General features: G+C 35.8%; 1 protein-coding gene across 4 annotated transcripts; it reads right to left on the bottom strand.

Moving 5' to 3' along the window:
• LOC117146256 (host cell factor) lies at nucleotides 1-13,015 on the bottom strand. Of its 4 annotated transcripts, none has more exons than XM_033312208.1 (13): nucleotides 12,999-13,015; nucleotides 12,004-12,419; nucleotides 10,617-10,926; nucleotides 10,348-10,559; nucleotides 10,096-10,284; nucleotides 9,571-9,722; nucleotides 8,262-9,335; nucleotides 6,489-7,577; nucleotides 3,106-3,343; nucleotides 2,884-3,038; nucleotides 1,982-2,248; nucleotides 754-1,117; nucleotides 1-681 (listed from the first exon to the last, which is right to left on the bottom strand). In XM_033312208.1, exons 2-13 carry the CDS (start codon nucleotides 12,317-12,319, stop codon nucleotides 539-541), a joined length of 4,509 nt encoding a protein of 1,502 aa, XP_033168099.1. In that variant the 5' UTR covers nucleotides 12,320-12,419; nucleotides 12,999-13,015; the 3' UTR covers nucleotides 1-538. The 4 variants fall into 4 exon arrangements, with proteins under 4 accessions (XP_033168099.1, XP_033168098.1, XP_033168100.1 ...); XM_033312207.1 differs by lacking the exon at nucleotides 12,999-13,015 and adding an exon at nucleotides 12,714-12,927; XM_033312209.1 differs by lacking the exon at nucleotides 12,999-13,015 and having other exon boundaries at nucleotides 2,884-3,035.
• Between the last annotated feature and the right edge of the window lie 673 nt (nucleotides 13,016-13,688).

The following is a 13,688-nucleotide window of genomic DNA, read 5'->3' as shown; positions in this document are numbered from 1 at the left end:
TATGATCTCTCAAGATTCACTCTTATTTTTATTTCAAAAGTATTACTATTGTAAATAATTTTACATTTTTTAAATTTACTTTCATTTTACCGAAGATTAGCATGATTAGCATACATATACAGTAGAGTGGTATTTTTAAAAATGGGTGTCGTAAAGTTCATGATAAGGAAAATATTAAATATTATTATTTACTAGAAAGCAGTGGCGTTTTCCACATGGTAGATTACATCATATTTTACACTGCTACAACATAATTTATAAATGTTTTGAAGTAAAATGTTTGCTAAAAATTGTCGATGTCAATTTATTATTTTCAGCATTAAAGCAAACCAAACTGGCTTAATGTACATGCATCATAATTAGCAGTCTGTTAGAAAACTGCATTAATAGCAATTATATTGAAGTTTCGTTGTAATCATTTTGAATTCAGCGTAGAGTCTATTGGAAGCTGTAAAAACGGCAAAGCTAATAGCATACTTTACATTTAACCCATCATTTATATGCCTACATATGAGTGATTATGCTACTATTGGGTATGTCAATCATGCAATCCGTTGCGTCCACGCTTGTGTGGTGAACAGAAGGTGTTTGCTATGTTGCTGCTTCCAATAGTTGATTTTTCTTGTCCACGTTTTAGATTTGCCGTAACTGTGGGTGTATGCTGTTTCGCTGCCGCGGGATCTGCAAAATCGATTTCGAAAATCATTAACAAACTAAACAATCAAATCTCATTAAAGCAATTCAAAAGCCTACCCTGCAGCCATCTAACTTGAGTGGCAGGTCCATAGCCCTTTTGATTGCGAGCAGCAATCCGGAATATAATAGCTGGTTTATTTGAGCAATCCACATGTGCATTAGATAGTGAAGCATTCGGCACTGTGCATTGATTTGCCGCACCGACATAAACCCGCACAAAAGCTAATTGTGGAGTGGACAACGCTTTATCCTTGGCAGTAGGCTTAACTGCAAGGTATACTGAATATTCAATTATCTCCTTAGTTTTTTGAGCTGGTGGTGGTTCCCATGTTAAGTGAGCGCCCTCCTTGACATCCTTGGAAATTTTAATAGCTGAGGGGGCACCCGGAAAGCCTGGTAAACAGGTTTTAAAACTGGATATCTGGAAACATATGCAATATATAGAAAACTTTTATACTAGTTACTCGTAGATTTAATCTTGTATACACCAGATTAGTTGAAAAGTATGAGACAGGTAGAATTAAGACTCCGACTCTATAAAGTAGATATATCTTCTAAAGTCTCTAGCAAGGTCGCTGTCCATCCGCAAACCTTACAAAATAGTGGGCGTTACGCCCACGCTTTTTGATTTAATTATTTTTCTTACAAGTTTCTTTTGACTTTTTAAAACTTTTTCACTACACTGCATCACCCCTGTACTTTCTAACATTTTATTAAGTGTCTTGCCACTGACGTAGAAGCGGTGAATTAAGGGTTATAATGGAAATAAGTGCACAAGGAGAATCGAGCGTCTGGCAGTCAGCGAAGCCTACCAGTGAAGAAGAACCTGTCAAGGAGTCCAAAAATGGACAACCAAAAGTGCGAGAAGAACGCTTGTGAGCGAGAAGTGAAAACGAATCCGAATCACAGAGCCGAGTGACATCTTGTTTCAGGTTGTGGACGTTAACAATCTTTTAATTATTCACTGTATAATTTCCAAAACTACAAAGTTTTTGCGGACAAGCGGGCCTGCCCAGGATACGGCTTCTACGTTTAAATTTACTGTGTCGTGGCTAAAAAGGGATTACACAGAACGGTGTATTTGAGTTCCCGAAAAATTTTAAGATGTTTTTTGGAGTATGGCCAGATATTTGCTTCAAATGATAGAAAAATCCTTAAACATTTTACATACATTTAAGTTACTTTAATATACACCACCAGTAATGGATGTAACTATTAAATGTATAAAGCAATAAAAATAAGTATATGTTTTAAATATCTTGAATAAAATAAGTGCATCACAAACCTCTCCCCATTCTCCTCGTCCGCAAGAATTGATAGCACTCAGCCGAAAACGGTAAGCCGTTCCAGGATCCAAATTGGTGCGTGGAAGCTTGCTGAAATCTGGAAGATTATCCACATCTATATCGTCAAAAATGGAATCACTAATACAATTCGAATCAATGTAGCTAGTGACTGTGTGCGAAAGATCCTTAAACACACCTACTGTGTGCCATTTTTGGTTTTCGTTTTGGGAGGTGTTTGATACTACGACCGCTAAGGTGGATTGAACCTGTAACATATAAAAAAAACAAAGTGTAACTTAAAAAAACTGTTTTTATACAAAGCAAAGCTTATCTCTGCTAATCAAAGACATTAGGAAAACAAGATGCGTAACGGCCATACTTTGGTTTTGCACTTTGCAGCCACTTTTTTGTTAAAGTTGCGATCTGGAATAGTTATTATAGCTTTTGTAAGTTATAACTTAAATTTTCCAAAAAAAGGAAATACATTTTAAAAAATATATTTCATAAAAATAATACAAACATATGCAAATGCAAATTTGATTTCTTGAGGGACGACGTGCGATCATAAGCAAAGCACTTAAGAATCGATGTTTACTAGAAGGTGTCTACTCACACGTCGCAAACTGAATATTCCAATGGAAATTATCCTAATATAGTCATTTTTGAAATTAACTTTGGAATATTATGTATATAGGATTGAAATAATTATAACCTCAACGTTAAACAATGTAAAACAAATGATTGAAAAACTATTTTAATTTATAACAAATAAAATAGATTTAAAGTCCAAGAACTTATAAAGTAAAGGGCTTAATTTGTCAAATTTGTGAACAAAAATCGTATAAAGTTACGCATCTTGTTATTCTAGTGTCTTTGGTAATATGTATATACTTGAACATACATTATTTTGTTGAATCTCGGCAATGTTGCTACTTCTGGTATTTGTTTCACTTTCCGGTCGTTCTATCAATTCTTTCAACGCCAATGCTGTGGCGTCTGATGTTGCAGCTTGTAGTAATGCAGCGGAAGCAAGAGCCTCTAATTGTGAGCCATCTACTATATGAATATATAAAATATATACAATTTTCTGAACTTATAAAGCGTTTTCCAAAAATTAACAAACCATTTTGGAATTGGTGAATATTTTGAGATGGTGAAGATTCTTGCCGTTGTTTAAATTTTTTATTTTCATCTTGATTTTCTTTGGAACTGTCTATAGCACATCCTCTATGATCTTTCCTTATTTCTGTAGTTTCCAAAACTAAAGCCTCAGCAGACTTAATTGTGGTTAGGATGGTGGCCGCTTCCGTCTCGGAAGTTGTCGGCTGATGACAATCATCGGATACTATTGATTTTTCACCCTATAGAAAAATATATTTAAAAGAACAATTTTAACGGTTTACTACGATTTGCCGATAATGTTTTTTTTTTTTTTTTTTTTTTTTTTTTTTTTTTTTTTTTTTCCTCTAATTCTATTTATTATGGTTTCAAAAGGAATCGTTCAGTAATTCCTCTGAACTTAACCTAATGTGTGATAAAGATAAATGAGACCAAGTGGTATCTTAATTATAAAGTACAAAAGAAAATGTAATATGTTATGTTATCCCCCGGGTAAGGAGATCGCTGGGGTGTACCCTCTTCAGTCTTCGGAGGGAGATGGGATCAGCTAGGATAGTTGCTAGTCGGTTCGGGTGGGCCGATAATGTAGCAGATGAAGGTGAACACTTTATACATTTGAAAACGATTCCATACACCTGTTACTTATAACAACAATTAGTTATAGCAGACGGTCAATAATATATGAAGGATTTATAAATTCATTTCTTCCTGGCGCACAGGGCCGCCCTTTCTAACGTCTAAAAATAGCAAAAAAGGAGACACAGCTTTGAAAAAAAATGTTTTTCTTTTTAAATTTAATATTGTTAGTTAAACCAAATTCGCGCTCAAAGTCAAAAAGAGCAACAAGAGTAGCATTTGCAACAACAACAATTAGTGCAGCGGTACCATAACTAATAAAGTCAAAAACCCCAAAAAATAAATAAAAATGTGAGACCTGTTTACTGCAATATTGATTTTTTGGGGTCACGACGTGAGGACATGAGCACCCATGTACGTTTTCTTCTCTAATTTTTCACACGTCGAAAGCTGACTCTTATGAAAATTAATCCAATAAAAAGTCATTTATGAAATTTTTTAAGTTATTTTATGTACATAGATTCGGCTTTTACTATTGCTATGCTAATTTCGTTAAAGCGGAATATACAAAACCAGTAAGTAGTGTTTCGCATTATTAAATTGTTGATTGATTATTATTTTTAATGAATATTTTATGATATTTTTAGTTATTTTTGAAGATGTCCGTAGAGCCCACTACCAGCATACAGCATTTCTAACTGGTTTTCTCACATTACCCTCAAGTGAACCGAATAAAGTCAAATTGTTTTCATTTTTATATCAATAAACCTCAATAGCGATTAAAATAAATCAATTGAGATTTTTTACATAATGTAAAATAATTAAATTAACAAATTTAAATTAAATATACATCTAATAATATATAAATATCGCCTCGATTTTTAGAGCTGTATTCGGAAGTCTATACCTAGCTTATTTTACTTGACTCTGATTTTGTCTCCTCTCATCTCGCACTCTCATCTTCGGCCAGTGCACTATGGAAAATTTACCCACTTTTTCTGATCAAACCCCCTCTTTTCTGAAAGTCGGACGATTAATATAAGAAATAAATATAGATGGCGCCACAAAAAAGAAATCAGATGTTAAAAACAACTGTTGCGCGCACAAAAACATTTATCTGCAACGTTAAGTTTTTCCCCCTAACATAAGTTTTAATATCTTTGTAACCAAACCGTTAATTCCCATTCTGTAATAGGCATTTGTGACTGTCAAAAGCAAATTGTGTTTTATTATTTTTATTATTATATTTGTTTTTATGTTGTTTTTTTTTTTGTGCTTGGTCTATTTTTCTAGTCCAAGTAAAAAAAGCATGCAAATTTAGAGAATTCCCTATACAAAATTTGTTAATTAAATATAAGAGGCGAGCCACGTCCACAGTTTTTGGATTCTCATAGATATGGTCTAGTGAAAGTAAATACCAAAAAAATATTCTTAATATTTTTATCCGTTCCGGAGTTACCAACAATGAAATATATAAGGGGCGGTGCCAGGACCACCCACGGTGGTATCGTAAAAGATACGGGCTAGTGTAACCCAATGCAAACCCAATTAATTATAAAAATAATAATTAATTAATTTATTAATTTAGGCCACAAAAAACGTTCAAATTTCCCAGAGTGCACTGCTCTGAACTACTTTAAAATAACAACAAATATGAACTGCGAGCATAGGCCGCGGCAGATCCACGACAGAAGTCGACTTGACTTCTGTGTACGAAACTTTGCTACTTTGCTATAAGCATATGAGATTTGTTTTTAATTTTTCGAACACTCGCGAGGAAAACTCCGGTCGAGGAATTTTAGTATTGAAGGGGAGCTGCTGCTCTAGAGTTATCCGCTCTATGGCTGCCTCAGGAACAAAGTAAAGATCAACTGGAACTATCTATGCCAGCGAAGAGTATAAGAACAGAGTTCCAATATTGGCAGATAACTATGAGGCAATGGGCTCAACAGCACTGACAAACGGGACAAAGAGCCGAGCTAAGGTCCAAGTAAAAACCAAAGAGACTCTTGATAAATATTTAAATAAAAATAACAAATATTACTACCAACTGAAAAGTAGCAAGGGCCCCAAGTCGTTTTTAAGGGTATGGAGTCTGAATTAACACCTAGTGAGATTACGCAGGCGATAAATAATTCGAGTTTAGAGACCAAAACTGTTTTTAGCATCCTAAGCATAAACAGAGAACCACAATCACTCTTCAAAGTCGAGCTGAAACCTAACACCAAATCTATTAGAAAGAACGACCGAAGAAACAATGTTAAGACATAAACGACCGACGAGGCAATATAGACCAGTTGCTAGTTAGCTACATCAACCAGTAAAACTCAATGTGGAAAGCTTTTTCCAGTTTACCAACTTAAGCCATTTTGTCAAAAAAAAATATTTTTTCTATGGTAGGTAAGGGACTGTTGTAATAAAAAAAAAGAACGCTAGAATGCTAGATTGCTAGTGCAAATGACAACGCGGAATTTTATAACGATTCAGCTTATAAATATATTTTGTTCTTATATAGTTTACAAAACTAATACAAAATATTTCCAAACTTTTTTCAAAAGTGTGGGCGTGTCAGTTTTGGGCGTTAGTGTGGTCGTGGAAGCATGGCTGCACATATGTTTCTATGCTTAATCTCAACCTTCTAGCTTTTATTGTTTCTGAGATCTCGGCGTTCAAACGAATTAGAATAAGAATATATATATATTATATGGTCGGAAACGCTTCCAATTAATTTAAAGTTTAAGAATAAAGGTTTATCAGCGAATCAAACCAACAATGAATAATCTCTCGTGTTAAACATACATATGCACTTACCACAGATTTCACATCATCGTTTTCCTTCACCGATATCTTAAGCGATTCTATTGTATCACCACCTACAATTGCAGTTTCGTTAACGTCAGTTGTGCTGCTCACGCCGGAGACATCTTCAATAATATCAACCGGATGTTCCGTTACTATAGGGTTTTGAGCTCTCGATGGCCCTGCCGTATCACCTCCGGTATACAGGGAAGGGGCAGATGAAGACGTTGCATTTTCAACATTATCTTCATTCTCCTCCGATCCACGCTGAGCTTCACTTTCAGAAAGCTTTAGCAGATCTCCGGCTCCATCCAACTGCTCTATAATATCATCTATTGGATCTGTGTCTTTAATAGTAGCGACTGAATGATTATTAGTTTCCGTCACTGATTGCGCTTGTGTTATAGATTTTACATTAATGTTTTTGGTCGCTAAAGTGACGGCCCGAGGGCTACCTCCGGAATTGAAAACAAAGCTTTTTCTGGCACTCAGCGCCGTTGTAGTAGCAGGAGAACTATTTGAGCTTGTTCCTGGTAGTACCATAACTTTATTTCCGGATGCAGCCATACTTGTATTGGTGCTCATAACGGTAACAGCTTTGCCTCCTATATACAATGCCGTTTTTTGATGAATGGGAGTGCCACTTTGTTTTTGCCCAAATGCCATTGAAGATGATGCTTGTACTGATGATATATTTCGCAGCATCTTAACTCCACTTTGGTTGGATATTAAAGTTTTTTGTCCACTTAATGCCTGCAGCGGGCTAGGCGTGGTCGACGTTGAGCTAACTATACTTACAATATTTGTCCCTGATGCAGAGCCACCAGCACTTGTCATAACTGTGCTAGTTGGCACAGATCGCACATTGCCACCAGTGGTTACAATAATGATCTGCTGATTTCCCAATGGCGTACCCTGTTTATTAGTTATGACAAAAGCTGGTTTTCCACCCATTACGTTTGGAGTTACCTTGCCCATCTGTAAGATGTTTGAATTCTTCATAATCAATTTTCCACCCGCCATCGTATGCGGCGATACAAGCTTTAAAACGTTGCCGGACACAATGGGCTTTTGGAGCTGACTTCCGGGCAATGTCGATCCCTAGAAATTTAAATATTTAAACTTGGTAAATATTATTCTTCGTTGTTTTATAGGCAATGAAATTACAGTGAAATCAAAGAAAAACTATACCTCGAAAAATGTCGCTTGAACACAAATAGCATTTTTTTTTAACATTTCGACTAAGCACCGAAGATAACTGACGTTCTTGAAAGATTTGTCTATAAGTATTGGTACACCATCGACTTGCGAGATAAAACAAGATTCGCGTGCTAAATGAAGCACTGAACCAATCTTCGGGAGAATATAAGAAGATAGAGTATCATTCGGACATATTACAGAAAATTGACTCGAGCAGCCATGAAACACTGGGAGCGCTGGGACCGAAGAAACAAATACTTTTTCAAAAATACGCATTTAATAACTCCTTATTTGCGTTAAGGCTCTAAACCGGATGAACATATATTGCTGAATCGATATCGAGGTACAAAATGCATGTTTACATTTTTCTCTCGCACTCCTAATAGATGAGTTGTAGTCGAGGATCGCGAGCTTTTATTTTGGAGTCATACCGGATCTGATTTAGCCAAACTTGTCTGTTAGTTCGTTATTCAAGGATTTACATATAATTAAAGTGTATCTCACTCAATTACACAGATTTTAAATAATCCATTGAATTTTATATGTAGTTCCGTTTTTATTTAAGTGTATACTTATCATGCTTACCTGAATTTGAGTAATACCAGGCGCCAAATGTGGGTTTGCAATTGAAATGCCATGTGGGGGCGTTCCCTTTGAAGCCGTAAAGTTGACCTTTGGAAGAGTTTGAACAGTCATCCCACCACTGGTCTTAACAAATTGAAGCTGAACATTTGGAGCAAGGGTAAGTGGCTTTTGAATGAAGTACTGTTTTCCACCAATGGAGGTGGTGACCGATGATGTAGGCTGAGATTGCACGGCGACGTTTGGAAGAGCTGTTTTTAATATATTTATTGCAGAACTACTCCGGCAGTTGTTGCCACTCGCTTGAGAAGAAGCTATACGTAGTGATTGCGATGTAGTTACGCTTGGGACAATACGCAATGTACTACTTGAAGAGCTAAGAACAACGTTTGCCGACATCGTACTTGGTACTCGCACAGACAAAGGATCAGCCGTGCTGGTAGCATTAGATACCGCAGTAGTTGTAGACGTTCTTACAGCGGTAACAACTGGTCGAAACTTTTGCAATATACTATTAATGGCGCCACTTGTGGACGCTGTGTCGTTGCCCGTTACTACGGCGGTACTACTGATTACAGATATTTGAGGATGCACTGAAGCGACGGATGTTGATAAGTTAAATGTAGTTCCACCCCCTGACGAAAGTGCGTCTTTATCAGCACGAGACGCTGGGGAAGAAGGCGGCGACATTGATTGCAACAAGTCATTTACAGATGGTTGAGCATTTGTTTCCGGTTGACATCCAGTCAGTTGCAAAGATTCCTTTTCTAGTTTTAAGACTGTAGATGTGGCTTCGACACCAAGACCCAAAGCACTCCCAGATCTATTTGTTGAAACATTAATTCCAGAAGTTTCAGCAGATGTCGTGGTTCCTTGTTGAACAATGTTGTTGCTTAACGGTTTCGAGCTTGTATTTAGTGCCTGCTCAATTTTTTGTATTTGCAAAACGTAGGCTGTTGCAAAAGTGGTCGCCGTCCACGAGAGCTCCAAGGCGTGAGTAGAAGCGCGAACTAGCGCAACTTTTACTGCATACAGGGGCTTGGAGACCTCTAAGTACCACAGGTCTTTGCAGCAAACCTGTGAAGGTATTATATTTATATTGTATATAATGTATACGATAAAAACGCGTACAGGTTATGTGGAAGAACTACTTGTAGAATAGAAAGAAACTTAAAGGCTATTTCTAAGTTAAAAATGCAAAAATACAATTTTTAATTTAAGTTGTGGGAAGAGACAATATTTTGATAAATAATCGAAAATTTCTTATGTAATAACTATGGGTAAAAGTGTGTTCATAAATAAAATGGCTCACCCTAACCTGGTTGTTCCATGCTTTGCGGTAACCATCACGACCTGACCACACATAAAGACGACTTTGAATACCAACTGCACAGTGGCCAGCACGAGCGCGTGGAACATTTTCCTCTACAGTGTCCAATGTGACATTGTCCCATGTCATTGTTTCTGAAAATAATCATTCAGATTAGTTAGTTCAGTTTAAAATAATTGAATTGAATGCATAAGCTTACATGCAAGTGTCTGATTTGTCATCCCGCCCTATCAGAAAACTACTCACGATTTAGCTAATCAAAACACTTACAATTATTACAGTAATTAAGGAAAACCTTCCTTAATCAAACATCATCTGCCACCTATTTTAGTTTATGCACTTTCGATCGTCAATAAAATGAGACAAAATTTGTCGTCCATGGCCATAGAATAGGGAAATATAGATACTTTGGGTCAGAACCAAAAACTTTATAGGGGGAACTTAGACAAATACCTATATTTTTACTACTTCGCAAGTAAATGGTTATGGTATAACAAATATTCTTACCTAGGTCAAGGACAGCAAGAGTGTTTGTACATTTCCATTCACGCTCTGTTGTCGATTTAGAATCATTGATCACTAAGGGAACCCAGCCACCAAAGACATACATTTTGTTCCCAATCATTGTAGAACTGTGCAACGAGCGTGGTAAAGGCGCCTCCCCTGAAGTTTTGGGCTTCGACCAAGTCATTGAGTCTTTAAATAATGTAAGTCCATACTATAAAAAATATTAAAAAAGAAATCGAGATATCGAGTTACCTGTTTCTAGCAACCACAAATCTCCCAAGCGGCAGCCGCTCATTCCACCATAAATCAAAAGATTTAAATTTCCGTTGGTTTTAGTAGCAAACGAAATGCCTGTGTGTGACTCTCGTGGTGGAGGACTATCCCCATATGTTTTAGGTACTATCCACTTTCCGTTATGACTGTGAACTCCTCGAGTATCCAGTATGTACAAGTCGTTTAAGTATCTAGGGAACATTATTAAACAGTCATTAAAATTCTTCTTTCGAAAACATGTAACTTACTTAGGAATATTATTTTTTGGGTCGTCCGATTCATTTGCTAGTCCGCCAAAAAGAAATATTTTTTCACCAACCATTGTAAAGCTGTGACCCAAGCGAGGACACGGTGACACCCCACTGTCTGGTGACTCTGGATACATTTTTCTCCATTCCCATTTAGTTGCCTGTAGCTCATAGAGCTCGTTTGAATATTTTCCGTATTCGATCATTCCCCCAAAAACAAACATACGTGTACCCTCCACAACAAATCCATAAGCAGCGCATCCGTTCGGTACATCTCCTTTTAGCACTGGGACGTACCACTGATTAGTAACTGAAATTAAAAACGGAAATATATGAACAAATATATTTAATAAGCATTTAAAAATGCCTAATATGTCTAATTTCTTAAGAATTGAAAGAACTGGACGTTCATACTGACGGACTGGCCGTAATGGTCAGATCGGATTTTTGAATGCACAGTTGTGACAGCCAGATTGATAATAACCACTTTTACATGTCTTTTTATACCTGTTACTCGTAGAGTAAAAGTGTGGAATGGATTCGTAAAAAGTATGTAACAGGCAGAAGAAAGTGTTTCCGACCACATAAAGTATATATATTTTTGATCAGGATCAATAGCCGCACTTTTAAAAAAATGTGTTCATATTTTTTCACATTTTTATTAGTTATGTAAATTTCTATCGATTTGCAAAAAAGAAAATTTACCACGCCTACTCTAAACCCGCCCAACACTGCCACGCCCACATTTTTGAACATTTTTTGGATGTTTTTTCATAATTTAATTGGTCAAAAAACTTTTTGTCACTCTAACGCCCTAAAGCCGGTAACGCCCACACTTTTAAAAATTTAAACAATTTGAAAATTACGAAATTTCGCATTCGCATTCACACTAGCTGAGGAACGGGTATCTGATAGTCGGGGAACTCGACTGTAGCATTCTCTCTTGTTAATGGAGATTTTCTATGCTAGCTACCAAAATTTCATTACCGATTTAAACACCATAACTTTTCTATTACTTTTTTTTCTGTCAGGCAATCGCTTGTCATTAAATTATAATGAAAAAACTTCTATAGAAAATAAGGTGTAGGTTTTATATTAAAATAAAGGTGACGTTTTATTTAGAAATGTTATTACTTTTATGTCGTTTCATTTTTCTTAATTATGTTCATTTATTGAAAAATTTTCACTTTAATCGTCATCATTATCACTTTAAAATTCTATTAACACAACTATTTGATAAACAGATGTTTTAACTCGAGTCGATCGAGCGAGTGCATCCTCACATCCTATTCTTACAATGCAAACTTTGTTGATATCCTTTTTTGTTCTTCTTCGGTTAACCGAATACCGATATATGGCAAGACAGCTACAGTCCCAATATAATTACCAGTATTATAAACGTGCAACTCGTCAACAATCCCTTCGTTTCCGCCGCCGAAAACGACCATGAGCTCTTTGATGTTTATCGCACGGTGTCCATGTCTCGGGCGGGGCTGCGGTCCGGTTGGGTTAAGAACTCGCTTCCATCGAAATCCAGTTAAATTGCTGTCAAGCTGGTGCCCATCAGGGACATCTATATCCATAGAAATTCGATTTGCAAAACTGTGATTCTCGGCCTGAATAATATGCTCCGAATTTAAATCAGATGCCGATATTCGTTCTCCTGAAGAAAATGCTGGACCCACAAAGTCTGAGCCTTCCATATTATGGCCAGAAATTTATTGTTTTGATAATATATATAACTTGGATATTGTAGACAGTTACAAATTAGGTTTGCATATCCTTTCACGGAGTGTAGTCCATCTGGAAAATAAAAATTTAAATATATTATTACGATTTAAAAACACTTATTTAGTACTTAGCTTCTTAAATGCAAAACCTTTCAAAACAATAACAAAGCATCCAGACATGATTTTAAAACCAACAACTATAACTTGTAGTTTAACTTCTGCGATCAAAGCACTGAATGTCCTCAAAATACAGTTTGAGTCGAATTAATAAAGTTTGAGGAAATATGTCTAAAAATGAATACCATATACTAAATAAGAATAAATAAAAAAAGCTGGTATGCTGACACTTGAAGAAGTATTAATATACCGAACGGTTTTGTGCTTATGTGTTTCCTTCAATTGTAAAATACTAAAAACCCAAAGGCATTCTCTATATAATTCACAATTTGTTTTGGCCTGGCAATGCTGGAACTAGACGCTTCCCTATAGGTCTACGCGCAAAACTTTAACAGATCATCCAAATGTTTGGTATTTGCGATTTTTTTCATATGAAGTTCATATTTAAATGCTATACAACAATTTTCCGTTTTAATGTTCAAAAAGACAGACACTATTAAAAATTAACAAAATTAAAAGCCGAACTGAGACCTACACACGCAAGTACTTATTAGAGGTGAACTTACACAAGAAAAATATCGATACATCGATTGCTTAGGATAAAATCTGAATATTGCCCACTTACTTTAACTAAACAGCGGAAACAGTATATAAGATCATTTTACAAAATAGCTAAGCGTTCCCACTGCAGAAAAAAATTATGCTCGTATTCAAAAGTATATGGAAGGTTTTATACATTTCAAAGAATTTTGTGCACCCTTTTACCCCACAAGTAAAAGGTTACATACTTCTCAACGAATAGTCACGACATAGGGGTATAGTGAGTGGGTTTTTCTCTTTAGGACTAACCACTAACTACTATTATCTAACAACAGGATTTCATTAGTTATTATTATACCTGCTATATTAGCGTTTTATACATTATGCATAATGTTTGTGTGTTTCACAATAGGTTTAAAATGTTAAATGTACATATGTAAGCGCTTAAACAATATCCCTATGAAATGTGTGTGAACTCGTTCTAATTTATTAGATCGAAACGATCTTAGTTTCAGAAGTATGGACTTTTTTAAAAATTTATATATTATATATTGACTTTTAAAATGGTTTCGTTTTTGTGGTAGTGACAATCAATATCTTTTTAACACAATTACATATATATTCTCCGAGTGTAAGAAAACATTTATGTTCATATCTCACAGGTAGGTGATCGCCGCAGTACTAA

This window comes from Drosophila mauritiana, chromosome 4 (assembly GCF_004382145.1).
Source record: "Drosophila mauritiana strain mau12 chromosome 4, ASM438214v1, whole genome shotgun sequence".
NCBI classification, from domain to species: Eukaryota; Metazoa; Arthropoda; class Insecta; order Diptera; family Drosophilidae; genus Drosophila; species Drosophila mauritiana.
This window is presented reverse-complemented; position numbering and strand designations above follow the sequence as displayed.